Genomic DNA, 27,948 nt, shown 5'->3' on the forward strand with positions numbered 1-27,948 from the left:
TCATGTCCGTGCCAAGATTCAGAATTATATATTGAATTGAACTATATCTTTACTGGCTTTGTGACGTTTGGACAGGTGTTGAGGACTCCTTCACCACCCTGCCAATGATTTATTCTTGGCTGTGCCACTTGTGGAAGGGGTGCAACATCGTTTTCCCCCGAGGCCCAGATCACCGTCAGTTTGCCTTAGCCCACAGTATTTGAATCAGATCCAAGATTTGAAAAAGGAGGGGCTGATATGACCGTCGATCCCTGTGGTCGTTGAAGCTGGATCCCATGCAGTGGGTCAGCTGGGCTCCTCTCCCATTAAATTATTGAAATTTTAGAAAATTTCAGGTTGTGGAAATAAATCCTCTTAATTTATTGTGTGGGGTTGAGAAGGGTCATCATGTAGGCCTATACACCCTTTCCCACACATACACACAAACACATACCCCTCTGGAACCGTCCCCGATATTGGAACAAAACCTGTAATGCAAGTATACTAAATATGATATTGTTCTAGGGCCTAGAATCTAGGCCCACGGGAACTACCCCCTGACATCGGCTGTATACGCCGGTCATACCATCCTTCAAATGTAACTATTTTCTCACATAAAATATTCTCTTTTCTTGGCATTTCGAACTGGGGACATTATTCTATGGTATCACTGCGAACAAAAGTTTAACTATGTTTACTCCGGTGTGATCGGACGAGTTGATCATTCAACGAATTTCTTGTATATCAGTGTGTAAATGGCGAGATGTCTTAATAACACCATTTACCATCACATTGGACAAATTACCTAGACCGTGACCATTATTCAAGTATGCAGTAGTCTATACACTCTAAGTATATTCCGCCTACGCTTACGTACGTTATCATCAGCAGTGCACTGGAACTAGAAGAAAAGTGAAAACACTCTTGTTTGATCGTCAAAAGCTGCAAGAAGAAGATCTGGTATCTCTGGATTTTACTTGACCACAACAAGAAAACTTCCTACCCGTGTGTGAAGATGGCGAAAAGCATGCAAACTACGGCCGCAATGGCATTCGTGAAACTTCTTCTGACCATTTTCAATTTGATATTTTGGGTAAAATTTCTCTTCTATCTATCTATCACTCAAGCACAACGCCAGTGCAACTCACATCATATTCAATCCATAAGCTGTGTTGGAATAGTGTTCATCTCATGCAATAAGCATATGCCCGTAGCTTTTGCCAACTTATTTTATAATACACCTGTTTTGTATGATGTGCCTGAGATACTGAATGCTGAATTAGGCCTTGGCCTAGGTTTTAGCCCATTGTTACTATTATGCTAATTACTTGGTGGACCATAAGCTGAATTTTTACCTTCTGTATTAAGTTTTGTGCAGATTTTGCTGTCCAGTTTTTGCATTTCATTCAATTTGCAAACTTTGGCCTAAACTTCTGTTGTTCTACGTAGTCTGGGGACATGATATTGACCAGCGTGTGATGAAATCAAGGGGTAGTGAAACTTGCACTGTATGTTTAAAGGGAAGGATGGGATTTTAAACTTGGCTTCTCAGTGTTTTTGTGGTTTTTATAATTGAAGGATGATGTTTAAAATAAATGCCCAAGTGTAGAAAACCCCACCCAAAACTAAGCATTATGTCCAAGATAAAATCCATTGCAATAAGCTTGATGGTAACTTAGCGGCTGGGTAAATTTTGCAAAGATTTTAACTATGCGAATAACAGGCTGTACAATTATTGAAAGATCTGAGTTGCCTTCATGTTAAAATTTGCACCAAACCCACATTAGAGTTCTCCACCCACTCCCTACCCCTGTTGGACCATTTCAGCCAATGACTCTGTTCTAAAGATTCTCTTTTAGCTGCACTAGTTGAGCTAAATATTGTATTTTCATGGCAATGCAACTGTCTGTCTGTCTGTCTGTCAACAATGGCAGCTGAGGTGGGAGGGACGGTAGTGGGGGGGGGGGGGGAAGAGCAAAGTAAACAAGCCTAGAATTTTATGTTCTGTTTGTTTGTTGGGTCAGTATCATTATTTAAGAAGGCTTTCATTTGAATGCTTCGGGTGGTTTTAGATACATAGGATAGGCCTCTAAGTTTAAGTAATATGTGTAAGTAGACCATGTAACTTTCTGGTAACAAGGTAAGTTAAATTTGGCTTGTTAAGTTTGTGTTGTAAAGTCCCTCCATTACTGATTTATTGAAGTGCGATAATTTTGCAAATGTAACTCAGCAAAATGCTTTTAAACATTTCTACAATCACATTAACATTTTCACAGGTACAGGGTTAGTTCAGTGGATCCCCCCCCCCCTTTTACCTAGAGAGAGCTGCCTAAGCTGTTGCAATAACAACAAAACAGTGCATGTGATTGTGTTTTATAAGCAGGTTTAGATATCAGTAATAAATTTTTAGAGATGTGCAACCCTGCAGTACTTACAGATATCAGTATATATATTAGCAAATGTTCATAGTCTGCGGACTGTACACACAGAGTAACATTAGGCTATATACAGTATATACAGCATACATTTTGGATTTAAGCACCATGTAAAATAAATCAGCCAAATGAAAGTTAGCAACCGAGTGACCAAAAGCAACTTTTTGGATTTATTTTTTTGTTTGATTTACATGCCAATCAGTGAACATTGTGTTCTGAGGTCAACCACCTATCACGGCCATGCCTCTGGACATCGATATTAGCCAATTGACAGTACCCTTTCTCCTCCTTGTTGTAGCATTCAATAGAAAAATTATCAAGTAGGGAACACTCACAAAAACTTTGAATTGTTTGGATTTATCAAGGACAAAGTATGGATTTCAAAAGTGGCCAACCTTTTACTGTATGTCATCATGTCATGTGACATGTTTCTTTATATTTATCAGTGCTATCATATTTAGGGCCCCCGCTTTCTCTTCTTGTGTTAAAGTCATCGTACTGTACCTCTACTTGTACTTAACAGATCATTAATCATCGAAAGTACATTTAATGTTAGGACCGTACATCTGCATTTTGCAATCTGACAGTTATTTGCAAATCAGTACGACAAGTTTACTCTATGCACTGTTGCTGGTACTCCACATTGCAGTCGTCCACATTCGTCGGTGAATAATAATTATATTATCGCAGACGGTACTTAAGAATAAGTAGTTTGCACACAATGAATGTAATAGCTAAACCAATAACAAAGAAGCATCACTTGTACACAGATAACCATTTATTTGTATTTTATACTTTAACATTATAGGTTGCAATACTGCTACAAAATACCATAAGGTGAGGGCTCCTCTGGAAAGCAGTGCTTCTGCACTGAGCAGGACTACCCTCATTAAAGATGACAATAATAAAAAAAATGTTGGTCATAATTTCAGCATACAGTAAAACCTCGTTTATAAATCCGAACCGGTTGAGACTGTGGTACATACGGTTTCAACCAAAACTGCACATAGTACACATATTGTACATCATGTGTACAGTGTAAGGATCATAGAAACATCGACTTAGATACAAGTGTGTCAGTACCATAGAATGTTGTATACTCGAACACACACACTCATACACACACATACATACACTGTGATCTACCTTCGATGCCTACCCGCTATGTATCAGACTCAAAGTCAAATTGTGAAGAATAATGCCATCTGGATGATGACACATTAATAAGGTGAGGAAACTCTTCTGCACTGCACATGTTTGGGCTGGATGCTGGTGCGGATGATGCCTGCGTTTTAAGATAATGAACAAGACGAAAGAATGTGCCTCGAAGGTATCGACTGTCTAGTTTAAATCTGAGTTAAGCTTAGTCTGTAGTTCTGAGGTGTTGTTTATATCTCCTGGAACTGTTAGCGTGTTTTGCCGATATTGTTCTGATCAAGAACGTTATTAACCCCCCTAAGATGTCACAAATGGAACCAGAAATACCCTTTATAAGCAACAGATTTGTGAAAATATTTGAATATCAGCAGTTCTAATGAAGAGAGGTTGAGTTTTCATATTTGGTTTGTTCTTTTCTGACAAAAATAATTTTTTGTATATGAAAATGGATAACATGTTGCTTGGCCTTTAAATGAAAGTGGTTAGAATTGTTTTGTAATCTTGCAGAGCTGAGTGGCTGAAATTATCGTTTTTCATGTTCAGTACAAGGAAATTGCAAAAAAAACCACCAGACATACATGTCTGGCAATTGCTGTACATAAAGCTTATTGCTAAATGTTTCTATTTGAAACTAAGAAAGTAATAATCATCACCTTACATTTGTTTGTTTGTTATCCTTATACCTATTAATTGTTTTCATTTGATATCTTATAACATTGTTTGACCTTTACAGGATGTTCTCCAAGGGTGATTCACCGATCAACCTTTTTTGTCATTTAAGCATTTTTGTATGTTTCTTGTACTGAGTGTTTCAGCACAGTGCACCATACGTGATATACTGTACATCACAATGAAAATTTCCTACATGCACAGTACCTACGGAGTCCAACCCTGCATTTTCTTCATTTTGCAAAGTTATAGTATTTTCAGATATAGCATAGGAATAGAGAGTAATAAAGAAAGCATCTGTCTGTAAAAAGACATCAAGTTACTGGCATGCCCGATCCATACTGTAGCTCTCCTTGAGAAATCTGGGATTAAAATGAATGGTTCAGTAGTTGTTAGTATTTAGTTTTATATAATACCATTTGACTGATTTGGCCATGCTTAACTATCATCAGTATTAGCCTAAAAATGGTCACTCATGATCCAAATGCAGAAAGCATTTACTGTATTACCACCCTCGATGTAATTTTCCTCACTGAACTGTTTTGATTGTTTAATTTAATGCTTCTCATTTTGTGGGAGTAATTTGGAGATGTAGAACCCCCTCCCCAAACTGCTCCAGGAGAGCAGTTTTGAATTCTTTTTAGCAATTTTAGCATGCCAAAATTTGTGGATAATACTGAGGACCTGTAAATGCTCAAGCGTTTGAAAAATATTGTCTCCTCGGGATAACTTGCTATCAAACTTCCACCTGCGGTACTATGTAGCAATCACTACACGACCATGATACTGAATAATCCAGCAGTACTGTGTATAGAATTCAGTGCCTGTTACTGCAATACGTAGGTTCTGTAACTGTGTGCTATCTAAACTATTTCTTACTGGTACTTGAAACGTAATTTGGTGTTTTTCTGTTCACTTTTAATAACAGAACAGTTGGTGAGGTCGTGGCAGGTCTGCTGGATCTATTGTTTTAGATCCTTACAAAGCCTTTCAAGTTCTGTTAATTGAGATAAGTTTGGGTGTTCAGCCAGGCGATTCACCTCTTAAAACCCACATTTGCCCTTATTAAAATTATACTTTTGCAACCTAGTTCAAGCAGTGATTGGCATATGGTGGGGGGGGGGGTAGGGGATGGGAATCAAAGTTACTCATATGACTCATTGTCCAAGGGTATTCCAGTTAAAGGGTCATCAGTATTTTGGCCAAAAGCTCCCAAATTTTAGCAAGGCTTAGAAATTGCTAAAAGTTTTGCAAAAGTACTTTCCTTGAGACCTTTGACCCTCCAAAATATTCCCAGCCATTGACGGTTATTTTTAATAGATAATTAAATGTCTCGGTGTGGATAATGACCCAGTAAAATGCTTGTAGAAATTTTGGCACGCCGCCATTATCTGAATACAATTCTAGTACATTTTTGGGGGAAATATTGATATCCATATACTGTATTTTCTTGTATTTTACTCAGTACTGCCAAGCTTACCTACACATTGATAGGCTGGGTATAAAGAGATAGCTTGCACAGTATTTCTTGTGTTGGCTGAATGTATAGTTTAACTGGTAGGCTTCCTTTTGTAATGTTTATCTTCATCAACTTGGAAAACTCAGTTTAATATCCTTACGGATCTCTTGAAAAATATGACTACATTCAGATGGGGTGGAAGTATGTAAAGGAATGGTTTAAACACGTTGTCATAATAAAGCTATTTCGAAAAAGAAAAAAAATTCTGAATGACTGTTAGACTTTTCAAAATGACTTTCTGTCTCATTAGAAATGTTAATCCTTAAATTAACGGGAAATTTACGGCAGTTCTACAATGTTAATTAGTAATTTCTGACATACGCTATAGGGTACAGTAGATGGCAAGTTGCAAATTATGGGGCTCCAAGGAAGGCCAAATACAATATTTATTGGTAAATTGACAAATACAAGTGAGATTTTCCTTCCCCAAAGATTACTTTGAGAACTAAAAATAGAACTCATTTAGTAAAATTTGACTATTTCACTAGGAAATCATGCGTCATCTTTCATCATGTGAAAGATTTCAAGCAACGGTGTAACGTTGCCATATAGTCACTTCACTATTCATACAGTTACCATGGAGCCTGTAAGTCCACACATTGGAAAATATCAAAGTCAAGGTGGTTTCTGGTTTATAGAGAAATGACTGAAATAATCATTAGTTAACTTAATTGATGAATGCACTGGCCATCATCTTCTGACATAGCTCAGTCAATGTGTACAGTTTCTAATGTATTTTACCTTGAAAATTTCAAAGTGATCACACAAAGAGGCCAAAACCTTTCTTTGCTCTTTTGTTTGTAATATCCCAGCCATGTCTCCATTCTTCATTTACCTTCTTTATCTTTGGGGTGTTTGGGGGGGGGGGGGGTTGTGTTTGGTAGATGAATCAGTTTTTTTAAAACTCATTTCTGCTCTTTCTGATTTTGAGTCTTCAAATTGCTTTCATGGAAGAGATCAAAAGCAAAGGCAAGATGCCCCCAGAGCTGATTTGAGATGATAAAATTTTGGTCGTCTGAAGCTCTGTGATTGGTCGATCACATTTTTTATACGTGAACATTCCCAAACGTTTTGAGATGTTCCAGTATGCTGAGATTATTTCGGAGTACCGTAGACAAAGATTTTAACAGCTCGCTCAATAACTTGATTGTCACTTGAACCCTCTAGCCACGTACGATTTGAATGTCAAGGGTTATATTCATTCTTTCAATCGTGCCAAGTAAGGGACATTTATTAGTCGATCGGTTTTGTAACGATTCCACAATAAACGAGACACACATTCCCCTATGCAGAACTGTTGCCGTACGAAGAACAAACGACATGTAATGAGCGCTCCGCTCACCAGCGCTCATAAATGTGTTAGAACTAGAGATGGGTTTTTCTCTCTCTCTCCTTTTTTTGCTTTTTTCTTTTGTCAGCTGTAAAATATGGATTAGAAAATGTCACCGAGACTTTCAATGTAGAGAAAGTTTAATTTGGGGTGGAAAGCAGCACATGATCGTGCGACAGATGGTGGTTACCATGGCAACGTGGTAATGAGAAGGATTTTGACGGGTCTTAGCAGTAAGCAATATTATAATTAGAGATTTGGACAATTTTACTCCGCTCGATAGATCGCGAATGCTCTGGTGTATTGCCAGAGAGAACTTACAGCTTATTGGACTGTTAAGCTTAAAATCATGACGATCTGCAGGATTTAAATTCTTGGCTTGCAGACAAGGCCAAAAAAAAAACCTGTTAAGATTATTTAACGATAAAATGTTATGAAACGATGATGAGTGCATTTACTTAAAGACTCAGTTATGGTAGAAGATAGTATGTATCAAAGAGAAAAGTCAGAATTCTATTTTGGATTTGATTAAAATGCATGTACACAACTCATTCATGCTGAGTGTACTACAAACATGGTGTCAAAGTGTTCATACTGTAGAACTGGACAATACCTTAGAGGAAGTCTTGAATCTAAATGTATGGTACTGAACAATCACCTATGTTCTATATCTTTGTTTCTGTGGTAGTTAACTATCCATTTTTTTAAAGCATTAATGACAAATGTTACCAATTGATGCAGTGTCTTGTTATATGTAGAGTACACCCAAGGCAATGATTGTAATTTTTCAAGAGTTTTGGGCTGGTCGGCTTGATTTCTTTATAGTGCCTCGTCTAGCATACAGAAGTAGCAGGTTCAAGTGTAATGTTTCAGATACTAAAGTACTTTGATAAAAGTGACCAGATGGCTGGCCAGTATTCATATTTATCCTGTATCCTGTAAATATATAGATATACACATATACAGTGGAATTACGACCTTCCTTACCGATTTTGAACATACAAAGAGCGTCCATAGCCTAGTGGTTAGGGTGTCCGCATATAAAGCGGGAGGCCCAGGTTCGAACCCTGGTGGAGGCTGGAAGTTTTTTCACTGTTTTTGATTTTTCAACTCACTACGATTTCAATATATATTTACATATATATTATATATATATATATATATACATATATATTTATATACAAATATATTCTTATTATAAAACATGTTAATATGTATTCCCACAGTTTAGCTCTGTATCTTACTGTAAGCTGGAATTGGTCTGTTTAGAGCTGAATTAAGGGCAACTGAAAATACAAATTTTGTACAGAAATCAATACTGTACCTTCAATTTTCTCAGCTCATACTGTGTACTAATGTGCTGTACAGTAGCAACTCACAAAATTGGTAAACTTTATTACTTTTAATTTATTGTACATTAATATTTATTTAAATTAAGTTTATGTGACAAATAGTTTAAAGCACTGGTACTGGAACATTACTTAGTAAAATGTGGTTCATAGGAGCTGTTACAATTTGTGTGTACAGTTTGAAGCTGTAACTAACATACTACGAAGGACTCACATGTTGTTGTTGTTTTTTTTGGGGGGGGGACTATTGACACCCTTACCTAGATCCTCTTTGGGTCCCATGGTCCAGAAGACTGCAACGGTTTCCCACCACTCAGTGGACTATGAGTAGACATGTCATACTGTATCAGGACTTGAATTATGCCTAAAGTCACTCTTTTGAAATGAGATGGCACATACATGTCGGATGGCAAATAGCATACTTTTTCTTGATTATTTTTCTTGTCCCAAAGCAACCAGATCTATATACATTTATGATCAGACATCTTGATCATGTGTGTACAGTTACAACTTGCCAATTTCTGAAGGAAATGTTCAGAAAAGCCTGGGTGCAAAACAGAGAGAGCATTTGAGAAATGGTTTCCAATTGCAACAGTTCGATATATGTAGTAAATGTAGTATGGTTTTCAAGAAACTGCCTATTTTTTCCCCTTTCTTTGAAATTGAAACATAATACAACCTTAGTTCACCAGACCCTCTCATTTATTCTCTGTTATTCCTCTGTTCAGATGTTATGAAGTGTTAAATCTCATAGTCTTCCTTCCTTCCTTCCACACCCTCTTCCCCTTCCTGTAACAACATACCCAGATGTTTACTCCGTCCAGGGATGAGCCTGGGGTAAGAAAAATATGACAGAATTTTGCAAAAATTGGGGTAAAGGCTCCAGTTTGCGTATGCGACAGTGTGTTAGGATAAATACTTTTTGTCCCCGAGGTAGAAAAGAATTCTGGGATATTCCGCGAATTCGCGGAAAAAGCTCATGCCTGATTCCATCCGAGTCAGTCCCATACGTTCATGTCTCCTACATTTGAAACTTTAACCATTTAAACATAAAATTTGTCCTAAAGTTTGTTCCAAATCATACTGTAGGTGAGAGACGATAAGTGAAACTACCTTGCCCTCCCCCCCCACCCACCCCCTCCTCTCACCTCCTTCAACCCTCTAAATGATAATAGTACCCCTCCCTGGTAACAACCTTCAAGCCCTACTGTACATACAGTACAGCTGCCTTTGTGCTAAGCAGTCGCGTGAGAAGTCCTTACTCGAAGGGAAAAAAATATGACAAGAAAATTTCATACAATGAGCTGTCTGTAAACTAAGCTTGCAAAAATTTGGCAGCAACAAGGACATTTCAAATCTCATTAATGTATTGCAGTGACAAAAATTTCACCAGACATGTAATCTTCATTTTTAAGGGGAAAGTGCCCACAGGACAAATTTCGTTCTGAACAAAGGGGGAAAAATGATGCATTTTTCGTGCATCCCTGAACCTGCGAAAGAGTGTGGGAAGGAGATTTGTGTATATCTGAAAAGCAGACACTGCAGACAGCGATGAAAATAGACATGTATGCAACTTTTCTGAACCTTTGCTGTTGCCATGGTTACACCAAATGACCTTTTTTTTTCTTTCTTGGTGATGGAAATTATTTTACCATCTGAGTTTGAGTAGGTTGGTATATCAAGTGTTCTACCAGGCTTAAGGCTACAAAGTGTAAATTTCCATAAATGGTAAACCACCCTATTGATAAGTTTCCTAAAGATAAAATGATACTTTATGAAAGGAATTTGATACATTTTTTTTGTGAACGTTATGAACCACTTTGAAATGCCTACATTGCTGTTGCTGGTAGAGTTACTGACTGCAACAGTTTTACAAACCTAACACCTAATACCCTATGCGCTTTAATTTATTATGATTACAACTTGATGTGTGTTATGATAAAAAATTTCAATAACACAATTTGGTTGTTAAATTTCAGTGACAGAATTTATTATGATGATGAACGAGTCATCAGAGGTCATTAAAGATAGGAACATATGAGCAGTGTATGCTCTGTACTGATGAGCTACATACGGTATGTGCACCAAACCATGTTTTAGTGTCCAGGCCCGTAGCCAGAGTAACCGATCGGGGGGGGGGGGTGGGGAACATCAATGCAGGAGGATCGCCATCCTGCAGGAGGGTCTAGGGGGAGGGGATGTGTCTCCCCTCCCCTTCGAGAAATTGAGAGCTTACGTAGCTCATGGGGCTCAGATGCTGATTGATGCAATCTTTTCCATCTGTTACCCCTTCATTTTGCTGTTTTTTACCTTTTTTTAGAATTTCAAATTTTTAGAAATTTAAAACAAGAAAAAGGATTTTTTGGGGGAGGTGCACATGCCCCCAGTGACTATGTGCCTGTTTGTATCCCAAAATTCACTCTTCCTAATGACACTGGGCATACAATATATTACAGTGGTCCATAGTAGAATTTAGAATTGTAGAGTGCAATGGGAACGTACAGTACAGTAAAGTGAATGTTTGGAGGATAAAATGTATCAGTCCTGATCATTATTCATGATGAATTCAAAGCTCCATTATGCATTCCATTATAAACACAAACAAACTGATGGATGTCGTGACAGCCTAAAAAACCTCCCTTTTCATTTACACCAGTGGTTGACAATGTCATGATGAGGTACTATACTTAGTTTACACAGGAATTAGCCATTTTGATGAAAAATGAGCATTTTAAAATATAAAGCCATTGGTTATTAATTTTTGGGTGCAAAAACACAAGAAAAAGAGAAGTCAGGTACACTATGAGAATATGTAAATCTATACTTGAATTAATCATAATTGATCAAAATACAGTAATGCATTAAAAGATATGAAAAGATATTCAATAAGCTGTCTGTTAACTCTGCTGTCGAAATTTTGTAGTTATGAGGACTTTTCAAAATCGCATAAATGTTTTGCAGGGATATGAGGTTCACCAAACATGTAATCTTCATTTTGTTTGGGGGGAAAATATCCGCAGAAAATTGTTTCATTCTGCACAAAGCCGGAAAAATATGCATCAAACATTTTGCCATGCGACCCTGAAGTTTCAAATACAATTTGTGTGTTTAAAATAACTGCAAACATAGAGCTCTATTAAAGACAAGAAAATGGAAATTTTTCAAAAAAATATCATCTATATGCAAATTGATGCATGCGTAATTAGTTTTGGAAAATAAATGAGAAATAAAGAATAATGTTAGGGATTAAATAGAGTGTCATAATGAAGTGAATTTGCTGCATTCCTTATTTATACCCTGGCAAGATATACTTCTTGTCGAGAGTACCATCGGAAGGTAAATGTATTTTCTGCAACAAGGATGAAATTTCTTCGCATGTCATTCAAAACAAGGATATTTCGTATGGAAATTTGCGGGTAATAGGGCTCGCTGCGCTATCTTGAATCGGCAGTGTATATCTATATGTGTAAATGATTCATAATTCCTAGTTAGGGATAATAAATTATTCAGATCTCTCATCTATTTTTAGAATTTGTGTCTGGGTTTTTACTCTCCACCCTGCCCTGATCTTGCACACATAGTCTATGCAGTTGAGTGTAGCTGCATAGAAGGTTGATAATAAGTTTGACCTTTGGTGGTCAGTTTCCAGGGAAGCAAATATCCAATAAGCCATATATCCAACCAGTATATAATTGATTATTCAAGGTGACATTAGTATCTGGTGATCAAAACTACAACACACTCTCTACTGAGATTAGGTCATTAGTATTGGCTTCCAATTTTAACACACTTGACAATTAATAAGTCTTCAAAAAGTTCTCACATTTCTAGGGAATTTTGATCCTCGAAATGCTCCCAGCCCGTTGAGGTTTGTTACAGTAAAATATAGATAATTAAATCTCTCTCTGTGGATTAAACTATTTTAAGATCGACAGTCAAAAGCTTGTTAGAGAGTTGAGCATATTTGGGAGGGGAGGGGGGGGGGGTGGAGGAGGATGACAATACTGATGACTATTTAAGGAGGTAATTGTGCACAATTAATGAGTTGATTTAAAATCATCAATTCATATTCATGAGTTTACTGTATGTAAATCGAGTGAGTACATAAAACGAAAATCAGATTTTTTAGCAAAGTTTTCATTTTTCTGTTTAATAACTGAAACCAGACTTCACACAACTTTGAAATGGAATGCATTTGGATGGAAATTTTATTAGACTTTTTGAAGATTATCGATATTTTTACAAATATAGATACTGTTCAGTTCACCTCTCCCCGTTTCCCCCATTTCCCTCCCTCCCTGCCCTCTCCTCCCCTCCCCTCCCCTCTCCTCTCCTCAAATTAAGATAATATTAAGCAATATAAGTTGAGAAGAAAGTGTACTTTATTCTTTAATACTGAATATTTGAATATTATGTAAATCTATCACAGTACATAAAATTGAAGCTTTTCAAAGCCTCTGTTCCTGTGACTTGGATGTGAACTCTAAGCTATTGCAGTCCTATATACGTAGTCTTGCAGAGCGGAACCAATCCTCCTTTTAATGCCATCTGGCAGATTTGTACCGATAGTTCCTTTACAGTACAGTTGTATGTGTCAAACTGTAATTCAAAACTTCATGTAAGAAAACAGTTTGATGATGAGTAGGATGACGGATCTACAGTTTAAACATTGAGGGTTTTGATGACCCTTGAAAATGTCAACGAGGTTCTCATGTTTATTACATTGTCTCTCTGGCATTAACAGAGATTTGAATCACATCATCAAGATCGTGTGAGCACTCAAGAAATTTCCTTGTCGCGACCCATGTTGACATTTCCGGAATTAACTTCCTTCCCCGGTTACAGAATCTCCATCGCTTTTTCACTCAATACGGAATTTAATCTGTGGAGAGAGACAGCACTGAACTGTCTGCTGCTAGAAATCTAAAACCTTTAATTAATCCTGTCCTTATTGCCTGGTGACATTTTTTGTTTTGTTTTACGGCAATGTGGTCCAATGAGGGATTTTTATTTTGCACCATATGTATACGTAATATATTATATTATAAATGAAAATATAGTGGTAAAAAATTCGGCTTAATTTCTGTACAACATGCTTGAATGCCCACAGTACATGTACTATACAGTAGTAGTATTTTATAGTGCAGTGGGCAAGGAGATTCTTTTTCGTTCGGGGCGTCAAATATGGTTATAAAACAATTTTGTCGTGTGTTAATTCCTGACCAGCAGATCTTGCCTGCAGATGTGGTTGTTATGGGGCAATATTCAAAGCGTAATCTGGTTGGTAGCTGATATAGGAGAGACATTATTCTTCGTTCGATGTATGAGATAACAGTACAGTACGTTACAATTATACACTGCGTAATCTGTGCAATATTCACAGGGTCATCTGGTCGGTAGCTGATATGGGAGAGACATTATTATCTGTTCGCCATGATGAGATAACAGTATCTTACAGTTATACACTGTATGTGTAGGCCTATTGTCTGTACAGTCTGTATTGCAAGTGCTACTGCATACAAAGCAGCCTACCATTTAAAATATATTAATTACGTCCAATGAATTTCCGGTGCTCTGAATGACATTGGTTTTCAATGAAGGTCTAGGTGAATTGAATGAGTTGACATAAATATTGACAGTTCAAAACCAAAATGTACAACAGATTGACAAAGAATTGACCAATTTCCAGTTTAAGGCAAAACTAGGTTTGAAAATGTTGAAAGAAAAAAAAACATGGATGCATGCATGCACAACATGGTTACATTCTCATTGAAGACATATAAAAATGCAGGAACTGAACACTTGAAGCCTTCCTCCCAAAAAGAAGATTGGCCAAAACATGGGGATTGCAATTTGCACCCTCCCCCACCCCCCCCCTCTCTCCATGAACCTTTTCCCTTTCCATATAAACTGACAACTGGCAATGCAATACATAGATTGCATACAGTACATACAGTAGGTAGGAACTCTCTCCTGCTCTGATGCAATATTTACTCCCACTCAGAACAATGCCTGCAAAAGTGTGGGGATTGCCGGCTTGAGCCATCCGTCACCCACCTCACACAGGTCCACCCCCTTTCCCCACCCCTCTCCCCTCCTTTCCCATTAAAAATAACACAGGTAATGCCTACATGTTCTCATGTAATATTTATGAAGGATGCTCACCGCTTTACAGTTGTTTTAAGAAAAGCAGAGGTGTAATGTGTTATGTTTCCACTTCACATGGCAAAATGTTTTATATATCTCCTTTCTTTACCTCCACTCTCTTCCCACCTTCCCACCCCCCCCCCCTACCACCCACTTGTTTATTGTAAAAGACCTAATACAAAGATAAATTTGACTGTTAGATTTCAAAATTGTATGGGATACATGGGTTTGTTGCTTCCATGCTTTAGCTTCCATACGTTTCAACCGCCTAAAAATCAGTCCAGAATTTTTAAGTTTTGTATTTATGTATTTCCTCATTTCTCTAGCTCCACCCATCCATTGACTGCATTTCTTCCTGCTTACCATGTCTACCCCCTCCCTAATTTTTCTCAAAAATTTCTCATTCGTTGACAGTTGACAGGGTTAACTCTGCTGGTAGTTGGTATCGCAGTCCTGGTGGGCTTGAGGGACTATCTGGACCTGTCGGAGACCGACTTCACCAACATGCCGTACATTCTGATCGGGACCGGTTTATTCATGATCGCTGCCGGAATCATCGGTTGCTGCGCCGTGGTTAAAAATCTGGCCTGGTTCTTACAACTTGTAAGTCACAACGGCAATGCTTTTGGTACAGATATATCAAAGTTTGGCATAATTTTCTGCTTTCTTCGTTTGTGGTCCAGTTGTACAATAATAGTGCTTTGGATTAATTAGTCTAAAGTTCATTTCTCATATGCAAGTCGTCGTACAGGAAGTATTCCTTGAAGAAATATTCTTTTAAGAAAAAAATGGACCAAATCTTTTTCTACTTCTCTTTGCAGTTTGAAATTATGACCATACAAAATACAGTTTTAAGTCATCGGAACCTCAATGCACTTTTGCATCCTTGCTATCTTCTTGAATCTTTTCTTACTTTTCTTTGCAGTTTGGAATTATGATCATAGTTGTCTTTGTGGCTCTCCTAGCGGCAGGTGTGTTTGGATTTTTCTATAGAACTAAGGTAAGTCAAGGCAGAATGTTTGCAGTGATGATACACACAAGAGTTAAATTTGTTCTTGTTAAAAGTATTCTGTATTGGCCCCAAATATGCTAGATATTCAAATATGGTCACCTTTTGTCGAAATTAGTAAACTTTCTTTCATTTACAACCTTCGAAGAAATTTTCCTCACCGGGACATTCAGTCACCTTGTGTGTTCCTTAAAAATGTCTGAGAACAATTTGGAGAGTAAAGACCTCCAGGAAAGTGCTTTTTGAAAACTTCTAGCAGTTATAGCTTGCTATAATTTGGGGCCTAAACAGACTACCTTGAAATATGGCCAATATGCCTGTCTCCACTTGTGCAGAATCATCAACATAATTCTTAGATTTGGCCATCTACAACAATTTACAAACGCAGGTACATTTTAGTATTCTGCGGAGGGACAGAGACTTGGTTCCTCTCAATAATTCCAAATCAATGCTCATATTTACTCTTAGAAAATACCATGAAAAGTGAAAAGCTTAACTTTTGGATATCTAGAAGGTTTTCATAATGGCTTTATGAGATCATCAGTTTTCAAAAAATATTTTCCAAGAGGCGTTGATCCTCCAGTTTATTTTATCTCAGTGCTCAGGTTAAATGCTTTTGAGGATCGCAATAAAAATGTGTTTTGACATCTGCAATCATTATTTGACTTTCTAGCATATTTTCATAGCAATAATGATGACTTGTATATTAGACACCAAAGAACTTGTATACCAGTATGTAAGCAAACTGGATCACTGGTGACGAAGATGTATTAGCGATCATCCATATTATTATACCTCAGTGAGGCAAAATGCTATGAGGGTAGTCAGCAAAGAACTTTTATTGCCAGCATGTAAGCAAACTGGATCACTGGTGACGAAGATGTATTAGAGGTACAAAAGAACCCCCCCCCCCCCCCCAATGGCTAACCTCTCTAGTTTGTCAATGTCATGCTTATCATATTTTTTTAATATTCTTTTGGAACTTTAGTAAGGATCCACTGCAGATAGAAAATGTCTTTCTGTTCTTCCGACTCGTAATTAATTTGATAGTTTATCGTTCCAAATAAAAATCAGTAGCCGCCGATATTTAATTTAGTAACATATTCAGCACATACATCACAAGGCGAGGGGAATTTTCTTTTCCTGCTATGTTTGTCGTCGTCGGTAGAACGATCACATCCACGGTATTAATTTTCGATTTGCTGGTGATGGTTGCAAAGCCTATAGGAATGTGTTTGTTTAATGAAAACAACTAACATAATAGTTTGCTGTGTATTACTTAGCGTACACTATCTGTATATTTGGCTGTTTATGTTGTATGCCTTACCCTCATTATACAGAAGCTGGATGTTGTAATCATTCATGCGTACTAAAACATATATATATATATATATATATATATATATATATATATATATATATATATATATTTATATATAAATATATATAGATATAGATATATATATATTTATATATATATATATATATATATATATATATATATATATATATATATATATATATATATGCTTAGCTAAAACCATATGTATGCAGATGTGTGGTTTGTCAACTACAAGCCAGTCAAATCATTTATTAAAAATGATACAATAACTATGGTACTCAAGGGCTGTGCAAACACATAGGTAACTATGGTTATTTGTGTACAAATTGTAAGAAGCTGTACCTTCATCGATATGCCCTGTTGCTCTCATACAATAAGAGAAACAGGAAGCAAGGTAGGAACTTCCCTAGCAGATCATGCTCGGTAACTGAATACCTTTCACAATCGGAAAATGTTAGCAATTTGTGACAAAGTGTGATTAGAGAGTGAAAACAGCGCATTTAGAAAATTATCGTTGACCTACGTCAGCTATTCTGGAGATCATCTTTCTGGCCGAATGCTGACGATTGATGCGGTGTTCTTGGCAATGAGATCACATCTCCATCGGGCAACCTCGAGTGTACTTTGTGATTCGTCATGCCAGACGTTATAAGTCGTCCTGGATGATTGCACAAAGTGTGAGACACCCAGCCCTGATTGAATAAATTGATTTTATGGTTTGGAAAATGGAGCACTTATAAAAGTAAAAGGCTTCAAATTGGAGTTTTGACAATTTTTAGTGAATAATTGTGGGATTTCTGTATATTTACCGTAACCAATTTTCGTTGATTACTGTTCTCAGTTGTGACGTATTTCAAAAACAGATCCGAGTCCAAAATTAAAGTAATACATCCCTACGGTTTATGTATAGTTTTGCTAGCTTTTTCAAAGTCCTAATAAATGGTTAATTTTGAAGTCTCCATATTCATTTCAGCTTCAAGATGGCTTCAAGGCAGGTCTGGATAAGAGCATGAATGGATACAACGAAGAAACCGTCGACGACGTCCATGTGGCTATAGACAGGGTCCAGTCAACGGTATTAGTTTCAGTTTTCAGTTGATTTATTTCCAGTATTAATATAAATATTAATAAAAAGGATAACTGTCATCAACGACTTCCCTAAATAGCTATTAAAAAAAAACAAATTATTCCATTTGGGAGATATCCCAAATTTAAATATTCCATGTAACGGAATGGCCAAAGACTTGAGCAAGTCTACATATGACATCATCGAATCATCTTGTGATTGACTCAATTTATAATGGTTCTCATTATTTTCTAACAAATATTTGTTTTCTGTATGTGGAGATGGGGTTTGGCAAATGCTGAATCTAAAAATATTCTATATTTTTTATATTTTCTATATTCTATATTTTTTATTCTAAAAATATTCAGCAACTTAAGATTAGCTATAATTGATGGCATTACCATTTCAGTGTCAACATGTTAAACATTCTGAAAATATAAATAATACAAAATAATGATAAAATAATATATATAAAATACAAAGAGATAAACACAAAGAAGGAAAAAGATTACAGACCTACGAAATGACGAGTTTCACATTTAGGATGTCTCCGGAAGGGAGCAAGGTTTTTCTTAGCTGTGTTTGCGGAGTTGTTTCCTCACAAAGATCTCCATCATATAAAGCTAAACATGATGGTTGCATTTTCGATCTCCTCTCTAATTTGAACTCTATGGGCTTGTTTGATTGAATAAGGAGATCTAAGAATATATTATATCGAATATTAATTGATAGACAACTATACATTATAAAGTACTTTACAAACAAAGCTGATCTGATGAAATAAATTCATTCTGGAGCTTTTCGGCAATCCTTGTCAGTAGAAAGAAGACAAAAATTGTTAAAATCAAAAATTTAAAGTCTCTGTTTATTTTTAGATTTTTTTTGGGGGGGGGAAGAAATATGAAAGACAATTTTTTTACTTGTGTTTTTCTTTCCATTTTAGTTGCAATGCTGCGGTGTCGCCAACTACACCACATGGTTACAGTCGGATTCAAAGTGGCACCAAGAGCACCTGGAAGAGGGAGAGGTTGCCCCCGGCAGCTGCTGTAACGTAACCGTCATGCCCGAATGCGACGATACAGTTGTATCGGTACCGATTAAGAACTCAAACGGAACCTTAATTGTTTATCAAAAGGTTTGTCATTTGTTTGCTCTCAGGTGACATTTGGTTTTTTGTCTCTCTCTAAACTCTGAGCCATTTTATTCTTTTTAATTTCTCGTTTCTATCTCTCTCTATTGTTCTCGTGAACTGATTTGTAGTAACCTATATGCATATATAGTTTATCAAAAGGTTTGTCATTTGTCGCTCTGAGGTGACATTTGGTTTTTTTTCTCTCTCCCTCTGAGCCATGGTATTCTTCGTGATTTCTCGTCTCAATTTCTCTCTCTCTCTATTTTTCTTGTGAAGAGATGGGTAGTAACATATATGCTAATGCATATAATACATATGCATATGCATATAATACATATGCATATGCATATAATACATGCACTACAATATGCCAATTTGGAGTTTGAGCAGTGTAAACTTGTCGCTGAGAAGTGAAGAGGATCTCGTGTACAGGATCAGCTGTATTAGAGGGTATTAAAGATCGAGACTCCCCTTCAAAAAGTATGGCTCGGGTGCCAGAAATGAATCGCCAAGCTTTACTGCTGGGCCATGAGCAAGGGGAGGGGGAAACGTCCAGGGAGCTATATTTTAAATGGAATCTGACAGTGACCTTCCTCCCTGCCACTTGGTGATTTGTGTCCACAAGTTTTGTTAAATGTGTTTTTTTGTTTAGTTACTAACTCAGTGGGTAAAGTACACCTTGGTGATTAATGATTGGTTTGCTCTGATTTGATTGTCTGTCTGGTGGGGATGTTAAGTCCCGGTTCCTGCAGCGGGAATGGGTGTAACATTTGCATGTCTGCCTTATAATGCTCTGAACACTCATATGTAAGAGTAAGCTTTGCTATAAGCCAGTTTTTTCATTCCAAGATCATCAAATGAATTGGATAACATATCAGCCTCTGTTGATTTCCTTTTTGATCCCTGGGAAAAATACTAAAATTAACATGGATGACCAAATACATAAACCTGCTACATATGTGTCCAAAGTATAGAAAGAGTCACTTGTATGGCTTACAGATCCATGGATTCGTAAGGCCCAGATGTGGGGGCTGTATAGCTGGGGTCGTAAAATGTTACCAAAGTTCTGTAAAGTTGGTAGACCGCAAAAGTAAACACAAAAATCGTCCAGGATTTAAGATGTCAGAAGTGCAATTTTCCAGTGATTTTTAGATAGGGTGTGATCGATTCTGGAGATATCAAAACTGGCCTGCTCGACTCTTGTAAATTTCATCACCAAAATTTATTTAAAAGTATCTTTCCCGAAATAAAGTTAGCTTTGACAACAGTGACCTATAGAGATACATGAGAGGTATAATGAGCCTCTTTGATTATGTAAATATTTGTATTAGTCAACACTTGTGAAGTGTCATTTTTGGAAAAGACAAGGTTGTCTTTGCTAAAGATGGTTTTTCTTTCATTTGTATATCCAATAGCTAAACTTGATATATTTATTTATTAATATTTGTTGCTTTATTTATTTATTTATTTATCTTTTTTAATTTTGACAGGGCTGCTATACCAAAGTGTCATCATTTCTGGACAACAAGTTAACCATGATGTCTGGTGTCTGCATTGCCTTTGCTTTCTTCCAGGTTAGATAATATCCTTTGTCCCTGGTATTAAAACTTTTTTTTATGGTTTTTGCTTATTAATTACAATTTTCACACTGGTCTTCTTGGTACGACAGCTCAATAGGGCCATGATTTTTTTTTTTTTAAATCCCTTCCTGAAGTGGTAAATATTTGCAGCCAAGGGAAGGGATCTTTTTTGGGGGGTTGGGGGGGTGGGGGGAGATTTGCCCATCTGCTTTGAGAAAAATTTCTATGACTAAGGTTGCTCAGTTGTGGATGGTTTTATATTTTGCGCTGTTTCAAAAAAAAATCCACAGTATTGACATTTCCCCCCTTCCAACATATTTGATGAGCTTAAAAGGGTTTGGGGGGGGGTGGGGTTAAGTATAGCTTGAATACCAGGGGTCTTTGTAATCAGCTCTTAACATGGTCTCAACTAGTTTGGGTATCATTATATGTAGTACTTGTGTAATTTATAATTATTCCCTATCTGTCCTGTTTTTCCCTGTAAACTACCTTTCTGTAAACTAGTTTTTTTTGTCTCTGTAACTTGGTGAAGAAGTATCAATAACACTCCCTAAACTAGCCGAATATCGTTATTAATATATTATAAATTATACAAAGATATCAATATTTATGAAGCATATAAAATATCAATTTCCAAATTCTGATTGTGGTTTTATGTTTCTTGGAGAAATAGATTATGATTGCATAAAGAGCAACCCCTCCCTCCCCTCCCCCCAAATAAAGAGAGGGAGGCAGTTTTAATAATGGTTTCTTATCTCTGTTCCTCTCCAGCTTCTCGGTGTCATTCTCTCATTCTGTCTGGCCAAGCTCATCAATGCAAATAAATATGAAATGGTGTAAAGGGAGGTCATCGTCAAGCATTCCAGGTGGAACACCTTTTTTTTTTTTTCATATGTCTCCTCTGTTTCATCACTACCCATTATTTTCTGTCCAGTCGTGCAGCACATTTTAGTTGCGGATCTGAATACCGGAAGCACCAGGCTAGAGATATCGATCGATCCATCCAGTCGTGGGAGAAGTTTGGGAGCGTCCAGTAGTAATTTTCAGAGACAGAGACTATAAGGGTCAGTCCGTGTCTTGAATGTCCGCGATAAGTGGAGTGGACCTTATTATTTCTCAGTAACGTTCTTTTTGAAAGGTCTAGGAGAGAGCAAAAGTTTATAAATCGTTGGCCTCATTCTAAAGATGTTGTTAATTTTGGTGGTAGATACTTGTGACCTGGTCTGGAAGCAGTGAGCTTTCATATGTTGGGCTTCATGTGTGAGAAGATCATGTTGTTGTATTATCATCAACTCAAACAACTTTTTTTTCTTTTTTCTTTTTTTTTCATAAATGTGAGACTGGGTTAAAGATGGTCCCTAACATGTATTCTTTGTTTATGCATAATTAATTTAAATAGCACATTTAATGAATACATAAATTATGTTAATATAATATTAATGTCTGGCTGGGAATAGCAACAGTGTAGCAAAATTCTTAGTGTTGTAACTATTTATCCAAATTCCGGGATGCTCTCGGCCGAAAAGGTTATCTTCCCCGTTGTCATAATTTATGATACGGATCAAGGGGTGTCCTTGCCAAAATTGGTCACATGTATGAAAAAATGTAAAAAAAATTTGGTCACATGTTATAATGAAATGAGGGACACAGGTTAATGATGGGGTGGGGGTGGGGGATGGGACTCTAGAGGTGGTAGCCAGGGTAAGACAGTTGTGTGGTTTAATATGCTATTGTAATGTTTTAATATTTACAATAACTTTGTAAGAATATGGTGGAAAACTTTACAAAGAGGTTTTACCTTACAAAATATACAAAGGCTTATGTAAAGCTCTGACTTTCACATCAATGACCAATTGGCCCTGTGCCCTTCAAGTGGATCCTCCCTCAAAGTTGCCGAGCAGATCAACGGCAAAGAAAACTGCAGAAGCGCCTTAAACTAATATGGAATCTGTTTAAAACCAAGAGAGGATACTGCTGCATGCTGTTCATGCCCCCTTCACTCTTGTTATCATTCTTGTCCACCTGGTTTCTTAGTATATCAATAAATGTTATCCAGGGTTTTGTTGACAAATTTGGGGTCTATTTGAGGTCAAGGCTCAGCCACAGCAACCTTGATATAAATGATCAATTGTTTCCCTGGTACATTTCCAATTTTCTTCCTTTTCTTCAACTTAAAAGTTCTTCAAAAAAATTCTATACCCATATTGACATGTTTTTCAAGATAGAAACAGCAATGCTTTTTGCAGTCATTTAGAGCAAGGCTTTTGCAAATAGTTTAGAACAAATTAAATTCTTCTCTCTTAGAGGCTGGTAAAAACAAATAAGAGTCTTAGCCAAAATTATGTTCTTCAGCTTTTGTTTTCAACAGATGTTTTGTGTTCTGAAATTGTAGGCTGTTTGGATGTTGCAATGATATCTTACTTCTTTTCTATGGCAACCAGTAAAGGATTAAATTATTTTGTGGCAAAAGGGAGTATTTTGATAAGGCCTGAATGGGAGAGCTATTGAACACACATCAATGTTCCAAATCAAGGTTCACAAAATGTCGGTGACATTTCAGTGAGAATTTCTCTTTCTGGGTGGACAAAAGCAAAATTGTAAAAAGGATTAGAAAAACAGAAGAACTACATAATGAAATTTTCTAGCTGCGATTGGCAAACTCATTAATGTAAAGCGTTCCTATTTATTACAGAGAATCTGACACTGCCTTTAACTTTGGTGGCCTAATACATAAACTATATGGAAGATTTCAGCCTAACCATTTTAGTTTCCCATGCAAACTGAGTTGCAAGTTAGAAGGCATCTTTGTCAACAATGGTGATAGTTTAATAATTGATGCACCCCGAAGAACAAATAGAAACAGTTAATTCGTTCATCTTATTCGCTTTGTTCAAAATTCTTCTTTCATATTTCCTTTAATCGTATTTAATACTTTAGAAGAGTGCTGCATGATGAGTATATTTATTTTAGTATTCTGGTTGCTCTCGTTTTCTTATCGGTCACAAATAACTTGCCAAGTCGACACACTTTCATATTTCCTTTCATTGTATTTAAAACTTTAGAAGAGTGCTGCATGATGGGTATATTTATTATAGTATACTGGTTCTCTCAGTTTCAAATTGGTTACAGAAATGACTTGCCAAGCCATACACTGTCAGGGTATGCAAAAAGATAATTTTATCTTCGGAGCTTTGACAGACCTACCTTGATGATAAACAGATGGTTGTTTTTGTTGTTGTATCTTATCTATATGGTTTAGAAAAGTGTTAGGTCAGGGCAATTTTATTGTAATACACCGTTTTTATAGTCTTATTTGTACTGTCACAGAATACATTAGACAAGCTGATAACCACTTATGAGCAATTAAAAAATATAAAAAAAACCACCGCCTTCCCGCCCCCCCCCCCTGTTTTGTTAAAATCTACTAGAAACAAAGAACTGTACATCATAGCTTATGCTCAGTACTGCGAGAATATTACAGACAAATTTTCACAAACTTCATGCATTTTTTTCTCATTTTAGCTTCCTGATATGACAACTTTAAAAAATGACTTTATATCCACCTTTAAATAATATACCTTTCTGCAATCTTTATAAATATGCAATTTCAGGATCTTGGGAAGAAATATGTTTATTTTCACTCTCGTTAATTCTTCAAATCTCTGTGAATTATCATATATGATATTCAAAATTCAAACAGATGATTATGTTATCTTGTATTTTGACCAACTTTACCGACGCTGATAAGTCTATCTGAACCACCAAGTAAAATATGTCGTGCTGCTTTGTGCTGCAAGAGAAAAGCAATAAATGTCGTTGCTTAATATCTTTGTGTGAACAAGGAGAAGGAACCTTTCTGTTTCTACGCTGTAAAGTATGAGAGATGTGAGAAAAGATTTTCAAAAGTTGACTATTGTCTCGTTAGCAAATTTTTTCCTTCAAAACTTATAATTTTATGCAAATGTATTATGCATAATGTACTATGAAAATACTTTTTTCCTATTGTTTCTTTACTGAGATAACACCAGTTAGTTTTCAGAACTTTCGTATAGTATTATGCTTTAGTATAAGACAGGTTAAGCTGTGTACTAACATGCAACATGTCTGCCTTTCTTTAGGCAAGTTTTGACGTTGTCTATGTTCCCATGTTTTTTGCCATCTAAAGTCGTTAATCTTGGAAGGAGTTAAAACCTTACTTTTGTTCCTCACTTACCAGTCTCCTCGCAAGATGTGCACTCTTGAGAGGTGATCGTTGACCAAAAGTTATGGAATTCAGTTGACCTTTACTGAATCTAAACTATGCTTGCACTTTTCAAAAGAAACATTCTTCTGCATTTGACAAATTTTGGTGCACATGGCCGTTGGGCTATTATGGTCTTCTGCCCTCAGTTTTGTTCATGAGAGCCATATTGATGATTCAAAAAGTCCAGGTGTTCATATTTCTTACTGGTACTAATCAAGTAATTGTTTAACCCAGAATTCCAAATTTTATGTCATTCCCATAGCAACATAACATAATAGCATAACAACAAGAGAGACAATTCAAAATTACTATGTGTTTTTAATTTGATGGAATCTGCTAATGAGTGTGATAGTTTCTCGTCATACATACATCTAACAGCTTAGGTTCAGCTTGGCTCATGTTATGTTAGTTCTATTAACTGTTGTATACTAATACATGTGTAAATTAATCTCTACAGTTTAAAAGTGTGATACAAAAAAAATGCATTTTTCATGTAATGAATAAATCTATATAAATGTTAGTTTGCATTAGTTTTCTCTCTTTTTGAATTAGATATGCACCATTTTTTCTTCTTTTCTTTTATGTCAGTAGATTATGAGGCAGGTTTGCCATTTTCAGATGTGTGGGTTTACTTGTCTTTACATGTCTTAAAGACAAATGAAAAATTAGTATGTGTTTGAAAGGTGATGAAATCTGCTAATGGGTGTGATATATTCTGTTATGCTTGGTTGCATAAATTTAATACATGTATCTCAGTGCTTTACTAGATTAGCTGGTTTAAACTGTTGAAATGTGATATAATGAAATAAGAAAATAGAAATACATTTTGCAATATTTTGTTATATATGCAATCACTCTGCAGTAATAAATGTGAATATATAACTTTGAAAGTGAGTGTATGTTAGTGCTTATCATAAATTATTTGTGTCAACAACAACAACATTAAAACAATATTTCATGTAGGATTAGAAACAGACATAGTTTATTACATTTGCTGCTAATCTTGTGTCAGAGGCTTGCAATTTTTTTCCAGTAAAATGTAATCATGTTATGTTATACGGTAAATAAGTGATTCGTTTGATTTATTTTGTGTGAATTGTAACAATGGTTAGCCTAGTAACTTATTGTGTGTATAATCATGCCACAACTGATCCATGTTCATAGAGACTTCATCGTAGAATATTTCTGTATTAAATATCTTTGTGACTGAGTTTCATTTGAGGAACATTTAATCTTCAATGTTTTAACGGAGACATGTGGGTGCTGCTATGTGTTGTTATTGGGGATTACTCGGATAGTGTTGTACGTCACATATGAGTTCATAGTCATATTGTTATATATGTGTATTTAATCTCAATCACATAGTAGCTTGGATGATGACTGCAAGCACATTTCATCTAAACGGATAGCGCTAGCAGAATCGAATGTTTGGTCGTTATAATCAACGCCTCTTATAATTGCAGATCAAATTACAACATTTAATGTCGTGCAATATATCTGTTTCCGACAGACCCAGTTTCATCACATTAACTGTCTAATTAATCATTAATACACAGAAATTTTGGAAATATAGCGTAACATATTGTCGTAAAATCTCATCATAAACAGTTGTTACATTTATACAGTCATATATCCAACATAGAAAGCCTGGGAGTTGTTGTTTCTTGTTTTGGAAGGTTTATGACAGGCCTTCTTAATATTTAGCTTAACCTATGAGTTACAGTATTAAAAAAGTGGCAGATATATATCTATATATATATATATATATATATATATGTATATATATATATATATATCTATATATATATCTATATATATATATATATATATATATATCTATATATATATATTAAATATATGCATATCTAAATATCTAGATATATATTAAATATATGCATATCTAAGTAATAAATACAAATTGAAAGCTATGTAGAGAGTGATTTTAATTAGTGGTGCCTTTAGGTTTGTGTGCTTGTTATTTGGGACTTCCATTTATTTCATTTACGTTATTAGTATAAGGGTGGCAGTATTCTAGGGAAGTTACCTGTACAAGTACTGGCTCTCATGGATTTGTACTCATGGGCATTTCAAATAGTTGTGTCAGAATTAGTGCAAAAATATGTACTTGTGCTAAGAGCCTTGTACTTGTACTAAGGGAAATTCTACTTGTACTCATATGCATGCTGTCATACTTGAACTCATGCTGTTGTAAAAGTGAGGGGTGGAGTGAGGGCAGCTGCCCTCTTCTAAGGGTCCGCCTCCAGATGTATAAACTGAATCTTTAACTCCAAGTTGTCAGTCAGACTTGACAACATTGATGTTTGGCTAAGTAGGTGTGTTGTGTTATGCTAATATATGCATGTCATCTTGTGATATGCTAATGTATGCATGTCATCTTGTGATATGCTAATGTATGCATGTCATCTTGTGATATGCTAATGTATGCATGACATATTTTGATATGCTAATTTATGCATGTCATCTTGTGATATGCTAATGCATGCATGTCATCTTGTGATATGCTAATGTGGGAGAGAGGGTCAGAGGAGAGATAGAAGGTGTTACAAAATTAAATATTAATAGAACTATAACTCTGCAATTATATATAAAATGTTTTGAGCATGTTGCCAGCATGTAGCCTTAGTTAGGTGGAAGCTTTTGAGAGAAATGCATGAATTGTCTTTAAAAAAATTCTTTCACTTTAAAAAGTGCATTAAACTGTAAAGGATAAAGTAAAAATTTTAGTGTAATTGTGCTTTATTTGTGAAGATAAAATTATTCAAAGTTTGTCGGTTAGTGAAATTCCATGAGTAATATCCCAAGAATAGTTTACTCAATAAAATTAAAGATATAACGTCAAATTAATTATTATTTATCATATTGTTTGTTCTCTTTTGTTTCTGCTGTTTCAAAATGGTTTGGAATTTGTTTTCATCCGAATATACATTGTCAGAGGGGAAGGAAGGAACAAAGTTTGCTTTATAAGGTAT

At 36.0% G+C, this 27,948-nt stretch overlaps 1 protein-coding gene and 1 non-coding gene across 2 annotated transcripts; both read left to right on the forward strand.

The window, feature by feature from the left end:
* The first annotated feature begins 836 nt into the window (after positions 1 to 836).
* Positions 837 to 27,823, forward strand: LOC139975336 (tetraspanin-7-like). The gene is made up of 7 exons (XM_071983206.1): positions 837 to 1,072; positions 15,001 to 15,189; positions 15,512 to 15,586; positions 17,911 to 18,012; positions 18,947 to 19,138; positions 20,626 to 20,709; positions 21,487 to 27,823. Exons 1-7 carry the CDS (start codon positions 995 to 997, stop codon positions 21,553 to 21,555), a joined length of 789 nt encoding a protein of 262 aa, XP_071839307.1. The 5' UTR covers positions 837 to 994; the 3' UTR covers positions 21,556 to 27,823.
* Trnay-aua (transfer RNA tyrosine (anticodon AUA)) lies at positions 8,098 to 8,169 on the forward strand. The gene has a single exon. It is a non-coding gene; the product is annotated as a tRNA-Tyr (tRNA).
* Positions 27,824 to 27,948: the final 125 nt, after the last annotated feature.

This window comes from Apostichopus japonicus, chromosome 10, assembly GCF_037975245.1.
Source record: "Apostichopus japonicus isolate 1M-3 chromosome 10, ASM3797524v1, whole genome shotgun sequence".
Taxonomy (NCBI): domain Eukaryota; kingdom Metazoa; phylum Echinodermata; class Holothuroidea; order Aspidochirotida; family Stichopodidae; genus Apostichopus; species Apostichopus japonicus.